General features: G+C 40.8%; 1 protein-coding gene across 1 annotated transcript in view; it reads right to left on the bottom strand.

Annotated features, from left to right (window-relative positions):
• The window catches only part of dscaml1 (Down syndrome cell adhesion molecule like 1), a 586,372-nt gene that overhangs the window by 135,700 nt on the left and 431,020 nt on the right, over positions 1-19,652 (bottom strand). Inside the window, exons 12-16 of the mRNA XM_043676579.2 lie at positions 18,795-18,994; positions 14,915-15,011; positions 13,183-13,311; positions 7,511-7,678; positions 1,082-1,152 (exon numbers count right to left, since the gene is read on the bottom strand). Coding sequence (XP_043532514.1) covers positions 1,082-1,152; positions 7,511-7,678; positions 13,183-13,311; positions 14,915-15,011; positions 18,795-18,994 — 665 coding nt within the window. The remainder of the gene's footprint in view (positions 1-1,081; positions 1,153-7,510; positions 7,679-13,182; positions 13,312-14,914; positions 15,012-18,794; positions 18,995-19,652) is intronic.

The following is a 19,652-nucleotide window of genomic DNA, read 5'->3' as shown; positions in this document are numbered from 1 at the left end:
ATCTATCCCTCAGCAAACAGCTTGGCTTAGCTGGTCATTGTCACAAGGTGGGTGCTTACTTTTCATACACTGGCTGGTGTACGTGCACTACAACAATGAATGCACTTTGGCATGTCGTGGAAGGTACTAAATGAATACAAGCCACTCTTCCAACAATCATTGGGTCTTTTCACTCATCAATAACCATTATTACTGCCCAGTGAAACAGTTGAGGCTACCTCATTAAATGTTTTTAAGATTTAAGATAGATAGATTTTTGAACAGTTAAGGAATTAAGGATTACCATGAGCAGGTGGGTAAGTGGAGCTGAGTCCATGAAAAGATCAGCAATGATGTTACTGAATGGCGGAGCAGGTTCCAAGGGCCAGACGACCTACTCCTGCTCCTAGTTCTTATGTTCTTATTCTCTTATAATGCAACCACCAAGATGGGAGGAGATAAACTTGATAGGTTTTGGTATTTTCCCATTAGAGGTTCCTAAGTGGCTCCATTTTCCTGTAAACCACCCTGTGTGCTGTATATGTGTGTTTGTGACATAATGTGAAAATGGAATTAGACTTGAAAATGACCAAACATGTTAAAGACAGTCAACATTTAGACCCCCATGGTGATCATTGGGAAAGTTTCTCATAGTCTACACTTAAAGGAGAGAAAGTGCAGCAACTGGTCAGATCAAAATAAACTTGAAAAGGTCCTATTTCGAACTGAGGGTGATCTCAAGGTCCAATGCCTGCCTGGTACTGACACCTTCTGGGTTTTCACCTCAGCAGAATTTGAAATAGCTACTGAGGTTGGGTTCAGGATTGAATGGTGACCCCCATGGTTGAATAAGAAGCTCACTTGCAATGTGTGTCGACTCACACACGAAGAAGGGACATTCCGAGCAAGGCACTAAAGCATTACGGTGGCTGGAGAATATGAAAGAAGATTTTTCACAAAGAAAAGTTTGGAAAATTCACAAAGGATTTTGAAACAAACATGACATTGTTATCAGAGGCGTCTTGTGTGAGGGGTTAAAATGGAGAAGTGATCTGAAATTTCACTGCCTTGACAGCTTACAATGGTCAAAGAATGAATTTACCTTCCAAGTTACTCGGATGCTCTGGGATGTGACGGGTTGTAATATGACATCCATAGGAGGCCCATCTGGAGCTGAAAAAGAGAAAATGGTGGTGCAATGTTAGGGGTGTACACTGGATCCTCTATAATGATCACATAAATACTGGAATACTGATAACACTGGACAAGGCCTTTCAACCCATCATGTTAGTGTTGAAATCAAATAAAACAGAGAACTGTGGATGCTGGAGATCTGAAACAAACAAAAACCGAAAGTGCTGGAGAAACTCAGCAGGTCTGGCAGCATCTATAGAGAGAACAACAGAGTTAACGTCTCAAGTCCCGGAAGCCTTCTTCAGAATGGGACTCGAAACATTAACTCTATTTCTCTCTCCACAGATGCTGCCAGACGTGTCGAGTTTCTCCAGTAACTTCTGTTTAACTTTGTGCTGGCTCTCTACAACAGCAACTTAAGTATTCCCAGTCTCTTCACCTTTTCCCCAAAACCCTGCATATTTTTCCCAACAGTTGCTTATCTAACGTCCTTTTGAAACCCATCCTCAACATGTCCATCCCAGATTGTAATCATTCCCTGATGGAACAATTTTTTTCCTCATGTTGCTTTTGGGTTCTTTTGTCAAATCTGTCTCTTCTGACTCTCAGCCCTTCTGCCAAAGGGGAACAGTTTCTCACTATCCATCATTTATGTAAACGACAAAAAGTATAGTGCCCAGCACCGATCCTTGTGGCACTCCATTGGTCACAGGCCTCCAGTCTGAAAAACAACCTTCCACCACCACCCTCTGTCTTCTACCTTTGAGCCAGTTCTGTATCCAAATGGCTAGTTCTCCCTGTATTCCATGAGATCTAACCTTGCTAATCAGTCGAATAGGAAGGGTTTGGAGGGATATGGGCTGGGTGCTGGCAGGTGGGACTAGATTGGGTTGGGATATCTGGTCGGCATGGATGGGTTGGACCGAAGGGTCTGTTTCCATGCTGTGCATCTCTATGATTCTATGACTTTATCCCCACTGTCTACAGCCTTTGTGATTTCGAGTATTTCCATTAAACCTTCACCAAACTTTCCCTTTCTGAAGAGAACAACCTTTTATTCTTCAATCTATCATTACTTCAGGCACATGAATTATTTTAATGCTGCATTTCAGGCTTAATTTTTCAAATTGTCCACACAGACATTGGAAAATTGTGTGTATTCTGATTAGTTCAGTGGATGGAGAAGCTTAGGCAATGAGCATATGCAACTGAACATAGAAGGTACTTCTCTTCGATCATCTACCAGTCTAGTGCCAGCAGTGCTCATATTCCTGAATCTAAGTCAGAAGACTAGGAGCTCATTTCACAAAACACACAGGATCTAAACACACAATCTAGGCTGGCACATAAGTGTCATGCTGAGGGAGCACTGCACTGTTTGTTTTTAGATTACTTACAGTGTGGAAACAGGCCCTTCGGCCCAATGAGTTCATACCGACCCGCCGAAGTGCAACCCACCCAGACCCATTCCCCTACATTTACCCCTTCACCTAACACTACGGGCAATTTAGCATGGCTAATTCACCTAACCTGCACATGTTTGGACTGCGGGAGGAAACTCAGAGAAAACCCACACAGACATGGGGAGAATGTGCAAACTCCACACAGTCACTCGCCTGAAGTACTTTCCAATGAGATCATAAATGGAGGGTCCATTTACGTGTTGAAGTGAAAGAAAAATAACTATGCCATTAATTGCCGAAATGCAGGAACAGTTCCTGATGTCCTGGTCAACATTTATCCCTCAACTAGTTCCATTAAAGTAAATAATCTCAACAGTAGCTTCGGTTGATTATAAAGTACTTTGGGATGTTCTGAACATTATTATCCCAACTGATGTTGTTACTGGACAAATTAGATTCTAGACCGTAATCTAGTTTGATCGATAATTGCTTTCATGTTATTAATGAGGTAGACTTTCACTGAAATACAAACACTCAAAGCTGCAGATTTGATTTTAACCGTAAAACAGAAGTAATCAAAAAGTTTGGATTGGAACTAGTTTCCTTACACTGAAGTAGCCTATTTCTTAACAATTCTCAATCATCTTCTTTCATCAAGATCAACTGTCTTACATTTCTAGCTGCTCACAAGGCTCTGCAAATGTGCCAACTGAAATCCAGAAGCTTTTTTCCAAGAAATGGGTGCCCAGCCTTCTCTGCGACTGTGTTTTGCTTTTTAAAGAAATCACCATGGCTACAAGAATACATAGAAGTAAATTATTAAATCCCTTCAGACACAGGTCTTTGGCTAAGAATCCAGAGAATGTCCAAAGAATCTTACATAAAGAAAGTCAATACCTTCAAGAAGGCAAGAAAAGGAAAGAAGGAGAATTGAGAAAAATATATTAAAAGCAAACAAAGATTACATTGCTACATTTATTGGAAATAATAATATGAGAGCACTAAGGCAATTAAGCTTACAGGCAGAGTAAAGGATCTTACGACATTCTTATCTATTCTTACACCATTCACCAATGATCCAATTTTAAAAGAATACTTCCATTTCATACTTTGGTGAAATGGATCACTTATTTTTTGCAGTTGAACACCTGCTGCCTCTACACTATCACTGGTGGATATTTGTATCAAACAACAGAAGTTCTCCTAGCAACTACTGCAAGTTAATAGAAGAACCAAGAAAAACAATTAAAGTAGCTACTTGTGATACAACCATAGCAACATAGGGAATTATGCTTCAAAGAACAATTGATCATTCATGGATGGATGTGAGTAGTTGTACTTATTCCTGGATCATAAACTTAAAGTTTGAAATCCTATTCCTCAACTGAGGGATGTTGCCTCATTAAATGTGCTGCCCTTTGTATGGTATGTTAAACAGGAGTCACTCTGCATTAATCCCAAACAACCGAACTAACTCTGAACCATTAGCGCTGTGTCACCAGGGACACAGAAAATTGATGAGGCAGGTCATCAAGTTTGGGCATTATTACTAGACTATTAATATGGCTACACAACTAATGTTTCAGGAACCTAGGTTCATATCCCACCCTGGTAGATGTTGGAAAAGGAATGCAGTAGAAGCCAGGAATTAAGAGTCTAATGATGACTAAGAAACCATTATCGATCGTGATAAAACCTCATCTGTTTCACTAATACTCTTTAGGGAAGGAAAATACCATCCTTATGTGGTCTGACCTATGTGTGACTCCACACCTGCAGCAATGTGTGGTAGACTCGTAACTGTCCTCTGGGTAATTAGGGATGAGCAATAAATGCTAGGTTGGTCAGTAATGCTCACATTCCTAGAAATAATTTAAAAAACCACACAAATCTTTTCACATTGCTGAAATTACACCTCTGACTTATTCCAAACCCTTTAAATAGTATTTATTTTTGTTTTGAAGCACATCAACTGATTCTCCAGCTGATGGGATAATCTGGTGACTTGGGAACAGCCACCCGCAGGCTCAGGGACCTAGTTTCCCTTCCTTTCCATGATCTCTTACAATGGAATAGTTGAGACATAACACTCGATGTATGGGCAATAATTGGTGCAAAGACATGTTAAGAATTGATCAAAATGTATCTCATAATTGATGTGGGCTGCTGCTCTTGTGTGACTTCCCATTAAAGCACAAACTGACGGTAATTAATTAAACCTACACTTTTAAGACAGTGATTCAGCTGCATTTATACTGAACCAGTCTGTGAATCCATAAATATGTTAAACAACCCTGAGCACATCTTTACAATGGCAAACAGCCATTTTTTAACAACAACAGATCCAGGTAAATTTCCCCTGGTACTTAATCAGCACCATGGAGAGCTCCCTGCTGTTGAAATAGAACCCAAGGCCTGTCTGTTGCCAAGCCTACTTAGAGAGAATTGAAGTTAGCCTAAAAAGATTTGTAGACCGCCTCAACTATGTAAATAGATTAGAACAGGGTTCGCAATGTCAGGCTGAGTCAGGCAAGAAATAAACTAGATGCCAGGAGGAAGGTATTTTAAATTACAAGAGTAAAAAGAACTCTAAAAGGTGATATCCACCTAGAGAAAATGCCAGTCTTCTAGCTGTTTGATCAGAGCTATAAAGAGACAGAGATCTCTTTTTAAAGACAAAATGGACAGCAGGAAAAGAGGGGCCAACCTAGACTTGGTCTAGCACAATGTAGTCTCGACATAATCAGCTGGAGAATTAAATGATGTGCTTCAAAACAAAAACTACACAGTGACAACAGAAGATCATGTGTGAGGGCAGTGCAATCCAGATGGGAGTGGTATACTAGACTGCAGCTCCCTAAAAGCAGCAGAGAAACTGACTGCTAGTTTATGTAATGAACACTCATTCCTTCAAACGAGAACTGTATAGCTTCTGGATGGGGGCAGAGATGTCGAAGAGGTGGGTACCACGGAACATTAGGAGAAAGTGAGGACTGCAAATGCTGGAGATCAGAGCTGAGAATGTAGTGCTGGAAAAGCACAGCAGATCAGGCAGCATCCGAGGAGCAGGAGAATCAATGTTTTGGGCAAGAGCCCTTCATCAGAATGAAGGACTTTGCCTGAAACGTCGATTCCCCTGCTCCTCAGATGCTGCCTGACTTGCTGTGCTTTTCCAGCACAATATTCTTGACCATGGAACATTAATGAAGATCAAAGTGACATTCCAGACTAAGTTCTGTGGTCTAAGTGGGTTGGACAAGCTTTTCCTTTCTTCCAGTTGGTGTAGGTTTTTAGCAAAACTTCTCTCCTCTTCTGAGAGAATGCATGGTGGGAAGTAAGTGTATAGACTGTGATGGCCTAGTCACCTCAGACCTGTGAAGAATGGTGTTTTCCTGTCCATTGTTCAGCAGGTGGTCATCAGCCACTAGCAACAGCTAAATTCCCTCTCACAAACAGGTCACAAGACTTAGGCTCATCAGTAGTATTTTTTTTGGAATGCCATAATGATATTCCGATATTTTGCAGAGTCGCACATCATCAATGAATGTACAAGAAAGGCACTTCCTGTGACTAGATGACAACAAGCTCTGCTCGTTAATACAGGTTCCACTTGAAGAATAATCATGATAAAAATCAAGGTGCTCCCCAGTGCCTCAGCAACTAAATGCATGCCTCAATAATAGCATGACATCATGCAAATGAGTAGGATCCCATGATCGATCCCTGGTGTGTGTTCAGTTTGCTCATTACAGCTGATGGATTAGACTGGGCTCAGTGGCATCAAAGCAAAGGAGAGGGAAAAATCAGGACCACATGCAGCTTCTTATGAACATCAAATTACCCAGAGCTTAGTCATAGAGATTTGGAGCACAGAGAAATCCCTTCAGCCCATCAACTCTGTGCCAGTCAAAAAACAACCACCTAACTATTCTGATCTCATTTTCCTGCACTTTGCCCATAATCTTGAATGCCTTGGCATTGTAGGTGGCAAGTGGAAACAAGATTAGCTTTCAGTTGACCCCTGTAATTGACCAATTTGCATACTCTATTTCTGGAAACTTATACACTACACCAAGATTCAACTTAATTCACAAAATAGAATAGAGATGGCTGGGCATGGGATGTTGTGCAGCTGTACTGTCTGGGTGCTGGTGCAATCCACAGTGACCACATCTGCACCAACTGTTGGTTGCTTGAGGAACTTCAACTCAGAGTTGATGAGCCCGGGAGTCCAAGCTGCGGGCACTGCGACACATCAGAGAGGAGGAGAGTTACCTGGACACAGTTTCAGGAGGCAGTCACCACCTCTTAGATTAACTACATCAAATCTGATCCATGGTCATTGAGTCTGGGAATGAAGGATGTAGGGAGATCCAGAATCTAGATTGACAAGCTTCAGCTAGTGCCCTTGTGCAATAGGTATGAAGTTCTTATTCCTGGTGTGGACAAGAACCCAGACTGTAGGGAGGATGAGTAAACTGACCAAAGCATTGTGTTACAGAACAACATTCAAGTGGCAGATGCAACTGCAACTGGATTGTACAATTGGATCCTCAACTTCCTAACCCATAGACAACAATCAGTAGGGATATGAGACAACACCTCTCCCAAAATAATCCCAAAAACTGGTGCCCCACTAGGCTGTGTACTCAGCCGCTTACTACATTCTTTATACACTCACAACTGTGTGACCAAATTCTGGTCTAACTCCATTTACAAGTTTGCTGACGACACCATTACACTGGGTTGGTTCTCAAACACAATGAGACAGTGCACAGGAAAGAGATAAACAGCTTAGCAGCATGGGAGAAAGTCAACAATCTCTCCCTCCGTGTCAGCAAAGTGAAGGCTTGGCCAATGAGGCAAACTCTGTTGCTTTTCATTAGAATGGGTGCGCAGTCAAACTCAGAGATGTTCAGTTTGTTTCAGTTTGTATGTTCTGTTTATCTAATAATAGTGAAAGATGGTTGCTCTATCTCTGTCACACTTTGTACCTGCTTCCTCTGTGCTAACAGTTAACTCTTTGCTGGGTTCACTTCTGCCAATCTTGTTGAAGGAGTAGATTCTTATACTGTAAACAGAGGCAGGATGCAGATCCACAATGTTGGCTTGGTTTATGGTTGGGTTGATATTCCGAGTGCTCTGCTTTAAATCCCAGGAATCTGGAAAAAAAAAGAAAGTATTTTTAGATTTTTTTTATGTCTTTACCATCAGAGACTGTACATACAAACTAAAAAAAGGTTGAAAGAGACAATCATTCACAGTTCATAGCGATTGAGCAAAAGGTATTTTAGTCATAAAGTTTGAAGAGCATGCTTCAACTTTAGATTTCATCACCACAGTAATTAGACCTTAAAGTATTAAATTGGAAATTAAGTCCTCCAAGATATTCTGAGGTACTTTGTTTTACTATCACCATTACTTTGTATATATATTGAAGAATAGAACTCTTGCTGCTCATTGCTACAATCAATTCCAGTTGATTTCAAATTACTTCATTCACCCTCATTGATAATTCAACCTTTTAAGCGCTATGTTTCAAATCTGCCAAATTATTCATGTTTGTCAATTCCAATTATTGATTGATTCCATTTTCTATGTGAAAAGCAGCACTGAATCATCAGGAGAGTCTGTCAGGAAGCCTCACTTCATCCTCTCCCATCCACAATCTCCAGTGAGGTGTACTGTCGAGCAAGGCTTCCTCTGTCTGATTAAAGCAAATAGGAAATATCAGGAGACAGTGAGCTAAGAACCTGCCTTTACAGCGCAGTATGCATGCAATAGAATGGGGATGCAACCAGATCTCCTGCTCATTTTCCCAGTGCAAAATCAGGGCAGAATAAATATCCCACAGAGCTTTGATGGGATGGGATCAAAATCCTTTTCACCTAAATTATTTAGAAAGTGTAATTATTAGCACACTAAAATCAAGCCTTACAATTCCTGAAAAACTCCATGAAAATATGCAAAACTCCCAATTTATTTCTCTGATAGACTAAAGTTAACAAAAGAAACAGGAACCAGGTTACTGTTCTCATAGAATCATAGAATCCCTGCAGTGTGGAAACAGGCCATCTGACCCAACAAGTCCACACCAACCCTCTGAAGAGTATCCCACCCAAACCCATTCCCCTGCACCTATTACGCTACATTTCCCCTAATGCACCGAGCCTACCTAACATGAACAATTATTTATTACAAATACATGGATTCTAATGACAAGTAAACAGTAATGAACTGTCAACATATAACTCTACTCATTAAAACTCTATATGCAGGCAGAAGTGGGTACTGCAGATGCTGGAGATTAGAGTCAAGATTAGAGTGATGCTGGAAAAGCACAGCAGATCAGGCAGCATCCAAGGAGCAGGAAAATCAACATTTATTTTCTTGCTTCTCCGATGCTGCCTGACCTGCTGTGTTTTTCCAGCACCACTCTAATCTTGACTCAAAATTCTACATGCCCCTGCACACTCCCTGCACACACACACACACACAAACACTGGGATTATAGATGAAGGGGAAAAACAAACTAATGATATCGTTCATTGGCACCCGTTGTCAGGATTCGATGGAGGATTTCCTTCTGTTTCCCAAGTCCTTTCTTTCGGGTTCTTTAATTTATTCATGGGAGGCACAGAGTGACTAGTTCACAAATTATAAAGTCTCTGACTTTTAGGTTAAAGGTAACTGCTTACAGAAACTGATGGCAGAAAACAGCTGGCTCTTTTTAGCTGCAGGTATTTTACTCAAGATGAGAGAGACACACCCTTCCTTCCTGAGGCCCTTTAACCTCTTTGATTCTCTGCTCTTTGTTTTAAGATGCCTCTTGGAACCAATAATTGAGTTAGCTGCCCTGATTCATCCATCTTTGGCCTGATGTGAAATTTTCTTTGTTGGTGCTCCTGTGAAATACCTTGTAACATTTCACTATTTAAAAGGTGCTACATAAATGCATTGTGCACACCCACAAGCTGTTCAGCCACCCTGATGCCAATCAGACTGTTGTTGTCAGCCTTTGTGATCCACATTGGTCAGAATGCCAGAGACCAATTAGCAACCTGTTGCCAGCTGAAACTCACTTTGTCTACACCCCATGGTGCCGGTCCATTGACAAACATCTTCTTGTACAAGGCAGCAGTGTAAACATGACCAACAATGAGGCTCTGCAACTTGCTTTTTTAAAAATACAGCTGTTCATTCCTCAGTCCTTTATTATAAAACAGTCCTTTTCCCAATTCAGTCCACAATTGAAAATAATATAAAATAAAATAAATAGTTTTTACAAGTATATTATAAATATTTAAAAGTAAAGAAACTTGTCCCTGTACTTAACATTTGTCCTGACCCTTAGACAAAACTGACAATGGCTGCGTTAAGACAAGGTAATCTTAGAAATATCGGGAAACAATGCCTCATCAACTATATTCTTATAAATTAACAATAATTTTGTTCAAATCCAACAGATGCTGATCCTGGAAACAGAAATCTCCCAGCCAAAGACCTTTCTTAAATTGATGTATAAATGTGACAGAAGAGCATTACATTTATGCATGAATTAACCACAACAAAATAACTTACCAGATTAGAATTTATTATGCACAAGCATGATAAATAAAAGGCTCACCAATCTTATCAAACTCTCGTAGGGTGCACTACATATAATTAATATTTGCAGTTCTTGAACAATATTAATTTGTTAAATTTAATCATATTTTAATCTGTCCCAGTTTGGCAGCAACAGGATTTAAATTTCTAGCAATGAATTAAAATTTTCAATTAGACATTTTGAGTAATGATGAAACAGTGGAGAGAGACTGATTTTTTTTAAACATAGCCTAAAAGGCAATTTCCTTAAATGGGCATTTTCAAGGGATTCTCTGCATTCAGGAAGTGATGAACAATGTCTGCTGTACTGGACCTCTATTTCTACATGGTGGTCCAGGAAAAGTGATCATCTTGCTGACAAACCACAAAGGCCAATGCTTTGTATGATGGAACAAATTGCATTTATGTAGCACCTTTTACACAGTGAAATGTTACAAGGTATTTTACAGGAGCACCAACAAAGAAAACTTCACATCAGGCCAAAGATGGAAGAATCAGGTCAACTAACTCAATTATTGGTTCTAAAAGGCATCTTAAAACAAAGAGCAGAGAATCAGAGAGGTTTAGGAGAGGATTTCAGAGATAAGTGCACATGCGGTAAAGGAGTGTCCATACTGCAATACTGAAGGTAATAGTTGACACATACCAGGCCAGAATTAGAGAAATGTATGATTCTTAAAGGTTTGTAGGGCTGGAAGATGCTACAGTGATTAAAAAAAGGTAAAAGACATGGGAGGATTTAAACTTGAGAAGTATGACAAAAGTTTATGACATTTCATTATTTGGATACGTGTTTCTAAAGTGGATTTCAAATGATTTTTATTTTTAATTCTGTGAACCAGAAGCAGTTTGACTTCAGAACAAATTCTAGCAAAAAGGCAGTATTTTTTAGTTTATGGAAGTTCCCAAGCTAATAGAGCTGAGAAGATGTTTTATGCTGGTATAGCAGTTCAAGAAGACAGGACTGTGTTTTCCTTCAAGTTCAGTGAGTAGATGGTAACAGTTTGCATATGTGAGTGAGACAGAGAGGATTACATCTGGTGAATGAGCAGACAGGTGTCAAAAGGATACACTTGTGACCTCATCGGTTGATTACGAATTTTAAAGTGAATTTAGGAGTGATAATTCAATGGGTTGAGTATCTGCAAAGATTATTGCTGAGAAAAATGGAACTGAATCTCACACTTTCTGCTTGTGAAAAAAGCTTTCTTATATTATATATATAATTTGATTCTTTTGTGTAATAAACTTTCATTCTTCTGCTAAAAGTGCTTTGTGTGAACATGTTCAGCAACTGACCAACATGCCACCAAATCACAAAAATAAAACTTATGGTCAATCAAGCCAGATTTCACTTTGGAATCTGACTTGTCTAGAATTACCATCAGGTGGTTTCACACATTGCACTTGGAATGAATGTCATTCAGTGAGTACAGTAGGTTAAAATCAGGAAAACTGCAGAACAGTAGGGGTTGAGTTCACACTGTTGGGAGAATAGAAAATATGAGATTGCCAGGAAAATATTGAAGTAGTTGAAATTGAAGATTAGAAAAACATGGACTGCGATAATTGCAGAGAGTGCACAAAGTTAAGAAGGTAAAAGTAGGTGGTCAGGATGATGATCAGGATGTGCTGTCATAGTGCTATTATGGGCACAAAGAGAGGCCATTTGGTCCATCAAAACTATGCCAGTTTCTGGACAGCAATCCAGTCATTTCCATTCACCCCTTCTATCCAGAAGTCCCTCATGTGCCAATTTCCTTTTGAAATTGGTACTGATTTCATCTCCCATCACCCTCATACACCTTCATATCCACACATTGTATAAGACATTCTTCGTAAAGAATGTCTTTTCCTATTTTTCTACATTTTTGATTGTGGACTAAAAGGATAGTTTTAACACTAAGGATTGTGGAAAGAATAGTTGTGCTTTTAAAAAAGCAAGTTCACTTTTCACTGAATGCCATTGCATATGGTGTTTACACTGCTATTTTACTCAAGCAGCGGGGAGGTTGTATGCAGATGGGCTGGCACCAGGGGGTATATACAAAGTGAGATTCAGCTGACAACAGGATTGGCTTGTGGAGTTATAATCAGTTGTGGATGCCAGAGACTATCAGCCTGACAATAAAATCTGGTTGTCTCCTAAGTAGCTAACAGCTTGTAGATGTGCACAATAATGGCAGAAGCCTTGGGATTGCTGCAATGGACAGAAGATGTATCTTTCTCTCCAGTAAAGTACCTAAAGCCTGAATAAAGTTAGCTTATTTTATCTCACCAGTTGTGGTAAGTTGTGGTTATTAATCAGTAACTAAGAGGTTTTGCAATTAGAATAATAATTGCCTGGACCTCCTACGAAGGAGTGGAAAAAGGCTGAAGAATGCAGATGGAAGAACAGCAAGTCCTAGCAAACGAAAGGATCATCTCCACAAACCCTGTGGACTGGCATCATTGAACTGTTTCCCCAATTTTGTTCCTTACATCTTTAACACCAATGTTTTTCTGTTTCTCTTCATCTGTATGTGTGTGTGTGTGTGTTTAGGAGGGAGTTAGTGTTTAACTGGTATAGTTCCATGTCAACAGTTCATAGTTAGATTCTACATATTTGTAATAAAAGTAATTCTTGACTTTTCGTTAACTTCATAAATCTGGTCATCATTTCTGTTAACCTGAGTCCACCTGGAAGGTAAATTGAAGACCATGCATACTTTGATAAAATTTTTTAACTTTAGTGATAACTTCAGGAGTAATGGGGCTTGATATCCAGAGTGCTAGCCCAGTGTGGAGTAATACCTTCCATCACAATGTAGGTCTTTCCCAAAACCTCAAATCTCTGCCCCCCTCAAATCTCTGCCCCTCCTAGAATTTACTTAACCCAGGGGTGGAAGCTCAGCTCAGAGTTAAACAGAACACTGAGGCTGTGAACGGTCAGACTGCCAGTTGCCAGGAAGGGAGGTGGAATAGCTGGAAATAAAATGGACACTTGATGCAAAGAAGAGACACATTACAGAGTAGGATCAGCAGGAGTCATTCCAGTGAATCCAGTGACTTCCCAAACCTGATTTATTCTTGTATTCAATATCAAAGCCAAGGATCAGACTGTTTCCATCGAATCTCTGAGTCCAGCGGAGATTCATGCTACGTGCCTTCACCTCTCTGATCTCCAGCTCAGGTGGGTCAGGTGGCTCTGTGGAAAGGAAAGTTAAACAAAGTATATGACTCTTTAAAATAAAGCTTTCATGTTTCTGCGAATAGCCAAGCTCTGATATCCCATACTTCGCACTTTATGGATGCTCTGTCTACACCCTTCAGTATCTTGATTTCTGATGAAGAGCTTATGCTCGAAACGTCGACTCTCCTGCTCCTTGGATGCTGCCTGACTGGCTGTGCTTTTCCAGCACCACACTTTTTGACTCCACCCTTCAGTATCTCCCATTCACAGCCTACTCCTTCACTTTGTTTGAACTGTACAATTGAATCTCATTTGCCATTATTCTGCCCACCTGACCAGCCATCACTGAGCTTACGGAACTTAAAAACTACTATAGCATTTTCCACTCTGCACATGACCTGAAACATTCTAAAATCAGTAAATATTATTACAATATTCAACATACACACACAGTTTGTTACTTTGGGTCCAAAGCCAATGGAACAAAATTCAATTCCATCGCTCAGGAAGTCAACATTCCAGGTACAGACCTTAGTCGAAAAGTTTCGGGCATAAGCCCTTAGTCAGGAATGAGCGCCACACTTTTTGACTCTGATCTCCAGCATCTGCTGTCCTCACTTTCTCCCAAGGACATACCTTAGATGATCATGAACAGCAATGAAGTTTATTGTTTTATTGAGGGCATCAGTTGGTTTGGACAGCTGGTTTGCAATGCAAAGCTGTGCCAACAGAGTGGGTCCAATTTCCACACCAGCTGAGGTTACCACAAAGGTCTCTTCTTCAATTCTCCATGCCCCTGAGATGTGGTGACCCGAAGGTTAAACCACTATGAGCCATCTCTCTCTCTCTCTCTGTTAAGAGAGCAGCCCTATAGTTAGATTAGTTAAGTATACCTATCGTTTTCTTAACCCCTACTTATCAGGAAATTTGAGACATGGATAGCAATTATGAGCAATTGACCTTTGACTGTAACTATCTCTTATCTCAGTAAACACAGTGCTGACATAATATATTAGCTTATGAATCAGAAATGAATGTAGGTTGCAATTGAGAAGGAATTGGTAACACAATGCACGTGTATGCATTAGTTCCATTGATAATTGTGATGTGCGGGTCAGGTGGATTGGCCATGCTAAATTGCCCATAGTGTTAGGTGCCTTAGTCAGAGGGAAATGGGTCAGGGTGGGTTGCTCTTCGGAGGGTCGGTGTGGACTGGTTGGGCCGAAGGGCCTGATTCCACACTGTAGGGAATCTAAATCTAAACCTAAATCTAATCACTCGGGTTATGTACTATTGCAATAGTGAAATCTCAATATAGCCTTCTCAAGTATGTCCTTTCATTGTTTAACTCTTTTCAATAATCTGAGCACATTTTCTGGTGACATTCTCAATGCCTTCCCCTGTGACTTTCTGGGCAAAACTAATTGAGTGATTGTAATTTTAGGTGGAGATTCTTGAGGTGCTACTTTACACAGAAAGTTGGATAAAAATAGTCTCACTTTCAGCTGAAATTGTGCTGAGGAAACGGAGTTGAAAGAGTGTAAACACGCTGTACTTTCTCCCATTGTTGAAATGCACCAAGCAGACTAGACGTGTGTAAACGTAACAAATGGAATACCTTGAACAGTGAGTTGAATAAGTCCTCTGTCCTCTCCGTAGGAATTGATTGCGTGACAAGAGAAGAAACCAGAGTCACCTCGGTCAGCCGGCGTGATCTACAGGAGACAAGCAAGCAAGCAATCAGACATAACTTTATCATTGTAGCAAACCGCGTGCACTTTTAAAGAAAGGCTTAGACTATAAGTTATAATGTGTGCATTGTGTGTACAAACATTACTTATGGTAATCCAGTAGTTTTCATGATCATCGTTATTGATGCTATCTTTTTATTCCAGATTTATTTATTTCAAGTCTTTTAGCTTCCTTGGTAGAATTTGAACTCACATCACACACAACGCTCTGGCTAAAGGTTATTGAGAGAGCCACACAAACATCAGGAGGTTAGGAAATCCCATGTTCTTGTATCCCACACTGCCATCAAACCACCCCTTAAAAAGGATCTTCAAAGTATTTCTTTAATATAATACAGAAGACCCTCCCCCCTGCAATTAGCAATGTTTTCACCGAGGGCATTGTTAGGGATGAGTAACATAGTGGGCTTCCGTCTAGTAGATTGCTCCTTTAAAATGTGCATATGGAGATCTGTTATTTTTCAAAGCAATCACCGTGCAGACAGGTTCCTTTCCATTTTCAAAGATAAATGACAACTCAGCTACGAATGCAGCAAGGGTGACCTCATTTAGAACATCACCTTTTGAGAGTCTCACAAAGTAGAAGTGAGTTTTAAAAATAATCGCAGAGCAGGCAAAAACAATTGGTTACATATCAGGTTGTTGGATTGTTCGATTAAACATTTAATGTGGTCAATTCATCTTCAAGATTGGAACCCTTTGTCCACTGAAAGCCGAGGATCAATTCTAATCAGTGTTGAGGCATTTCTCACTTGTGATTCAGTCTTAATCAGATCTCACAACTTTAGGAAGCTATGTGCTGATTAGAATGAGACTTCAGCAGGATACTGTAGTCTGCTGCTAAGGAGCAATTTTCTCAGCAATAGCTTCTTGTTCCTTCCCACGGTGCACAGAGAGCACAATTATAGAAGCACTTCTTCCAGTGCAATAACACAGTCTCATGCTAGCCAAGGAGTTAAAATTATTCTTGGGTAAATATTCAACTGTAGCTTTGGCCACTTGTTGAAAACATTCCCATCTGCTGATGTGACTTGTCATTTTTCTCCTTTTTTCCGAGGGGAGGCAGTGACTTGGCCAGCATGTTGATTTCCTCATGACTTTGCTGATCACGTATGTCTCTACTAACCTTTACATAATAAAAGTGCTACTTTTTCATTCACTAATAAAGATTTCTCCTTAAAATGGCTGCCACGACCATTAAACAATGGTTTTGGGGATGAGAGACTCGGAACATAGGATGTCAGAAAGTCAGTCTGTTTTAAAATAACGCAACGGTACATTGATGTTCCTTTAAACTAACTTGTTATTTTCTGCATCCTCAAAACCCATTCCATTCTCCAAGGTGATTAAGACCCAATTTTGGCATTACTCTGTCTTGATTAACCTCATTTTCTAACATAACCCATTTATAACCTTAGGGATTTGTGCACATTGAACGTTGACCCTTTTAACACCACAATATTGAAAAGCCCTGCTGAATGGACTCAAACTACAGGAGAATACATAACGAAATTATCCAACAAAGGGCACAGTTTGCAGTATTCGTGTGGAATTCATTAAGATGCATGCTTTAACCAGAGTAAATGTGGATAACCCTTCACATAATCTAGAGCTGACAAAACTGAAACTGGCCACTCAGCCCAACTAATATGTCTATATAAGCTTTTCTGATCCCTGTTCACCTGACTCTTTGAGCATAACCCTGCTCTCTATCACATGTTCATATACTCCCTTTAAATGCATCACTGCTATTCACTTCAACCATTCCATGCAAGTTCTACAGTTTAATTATTTTGTGGGCATAGGAATTTCTCCTAATTTGCTTGTTGGACTCATTAGTGACAAAAATTCATATTTATGACTTTCAGATTTGGACTCTCCTACTACTGAAACATTTTATTCACATCATTGTACAGCCACAGCATGGTGGCTCAGTGGTCAGCATTGCTGCCTTACAACGCCAGGCACCCGGATTCCATTCCATCCTCGGGTCACTGTCTGTGTGGAGTTTGCATGTTCTCCCTGCGCCTGTGTGGGTTTCCTCTGGGTGCTCCATTTTCCTCGCACAGTCCAAAGATGTACAGGCTCGGTGGATTGGCCATGGGAACTTCAGGGTTACAGTATATGGTGGAGGGGTGGGATGCTCTTCAGAGGGTTGGTGTCGACTTGATGGGCTGAATGGCCTGCTTCCATGATGGAGGGAGTCTATGATCCTATTCTATGAAATGGCCAGTTTCCATACCGTAGAGGTTCTATAATATCAATATATTTTTTTGAATAATTAGATCATCCATTTAAATGTAACTGGATGCTGTGAAGGCATCCAGTGAACTAGTTGTGCCCCTAGCCAAGCTGTTCCAGTACAGCTACAACACAGCATCTCCCAACAATGTGGAAAATTTCCAAAGTGTAGTCTCTGTACTAAAGAGCAGGACGATACCAACCAGCATCAGCTACTGTCCCAACAGTCTACACTTGATCATGAGTAAAGTGATGGAAGACCCCATCGATACTGCTGTCAATTTCCCTTGAATAAGCTGCTCACTGACACTCTGTTTGGCCTACGTCATGGGCACACAGTTCTTGACCACCTTACAGCATTGGTCCAAACATGGACAAAAGAGCTAACTCCAAAGGTGAGATGAGGATGACTGCCCTTGACATTTGACCAAGTATGGTATTAAGGAATCAATGTGAATCAGGGGGAAAGCTTTTTGCTGTTTGGAGTTGTACCTTATGCAAAGGAAGGTGTTTGTGGTTGACGGAGGCGAATCATCTCTGCCCCAGGACACCACTGCAAGTGGTAGTACCCCAGCCCTAACCAACTTCAGCTGTTTCATTAATGATCTTCCCTCCATCATAAGGTCAGGAGTGGGGATGGTCGTTAATAATTGTCCAATGTTCAGCACCAATTGCAGCTCCTCAAAATGGAAGTATTATGTGCTCTTATGTACCAAGATGTGGGCAACACCCAGGCTCGGAAGATAACAGGCAAATAATATTTGTGCCACACAAGTGCCAGGCAAAGACCATCTCCAACAAGAGAGGATCAATATGAGAGGATCAACCTCAACAAGAGATGTTCAATAGCATTGCCATTGCTGATTCCCCACTATCACGTGCTGAGGGTTACCATTGACCCGAAACTGAATGGCCAGATATATAAATATTGTGACAACAAGAGCAAATCAAAGACTAGGGTGTTTGGACAAATAAATCACCTCCTGCCTCGCCAGTGCTTGTCCACAAGACATAAGGAAGGAGTGTGATACTTCCCATGTGCCTGGATAAGTACAGGCCCACTCAAAGAGCCTGACACCCTCCAGGGCAAAGCAGCCTGTTTGATTGGCACCACATCTATCATCTTCAACTTTCAACTGTCTTCGCCAGTGCACACAATCCACAAGATGTGCAGCAGTAAATTACCAAAGGTGCTTTAACAGCACCTTCCAAATCCACAACCTCCATCACCTGGAAGGATAAGGGCAGCAGATATGCGGGAACACCACCACCAGCAAGCTCCCCTGCAAACCACATCCCAATCTGACTTGTAACTAAATCACTGTTTCTTCATTGTCACTATGCCAAAATCCTTCATATCAGCAGTGTGGATCTGCCTATAACCTAATGGCTGCAGCAATTCAAAAAGACAGCACCACCACCTTCTCCAGGGATTGACGGATGAGCAATAATATTGCCCTAGCCAGTGATGCATACGTTGCATGAACAACTAAAAGAAAAACCTACCTTCAGAGTCGAGACAACCTCTTCCCCGTTATCCTTTGTAGCCACTGAATATCGGAACATTCTGTCTGGGTCAATAACTGTGTCCTCCTTCTCCCAACGAATAATGATTGGTCGTTCTCCACGGGCTGTGCAATTAAGTTCCTTGTTCTGGCCTTTAATGGCAATGGTGGTGTTGGGGTGAGAAGTAATCATTGCTGGGACTGGAGTGAAGAAAGACACAATTATGAAAGCCAAAATAAGTAACAGACCCTACTGAAGCAGGTGATGGGACCAAAGAAGCTGATCATTGTCCTATGAATGGCTAAACTAGTGTCACTATGATTAGTCAAGAGTTATACTGCACAGAGTTGAATACAAAGTTATTTATTTTTAAATAAAATGCATATATTTATTTATGGAATGTAGGCACTGTGTTAATTTCAACATTTATTTTCATTCTGTAGCACCCCTTGAATCATAGAACCCGACAGTATGCAAACAGGCCATTCAGCCCATTGAGTCCACACTGACCCTCCGAACAGCATCACTTCCAAACCCACCTCCTTACCCTATCCCCACCTCCTTAGCCTATCCCCAACTCCTTACCCTAACCCCAACCCCTTACCCTATCCCCAACCCCTTACTCTAAACCCAACCCCATACCCTATCCCCATTTCCTTACCCTACCCCCAACTCCTCACCCTATCCCCATTTCCTTACCCTATCCCCCCAACCTTACCCTATTCTCTGCATTTCTCAAATCTAAACTAAATAACATACACATCCCTGAACACTATGCGGCAACTTAGCATGGCCAATCCACCCTAACCTGCACATCTTTGGACTCTGGGAGGATAGTGAATCACTTGGAGGAAAACT

This window comes from Chiloscyllium plagiosum, unplaced genomic scaffold (assembly GCF_037043375.1).
Source record: "Chiloscyllium plagiosum isolate Xiang-an unplaced genomic scaffold, Cpla_swu_hap1 HiC_scaffold_29, whole genome shotgun sequence".
NCBI classification, from domain to species: Eukaryota; Metazoa; Chordata; class Chondrichthyes; order Orectolobiformes; family Hemiscylliidae; genus Chiloscyllium; species Chiloscyllium plagiosum.
Note: the sequence above shows the minus strand (reverse complement) of the source record. Positions and strands in the feature narration are given on the sequence as shown.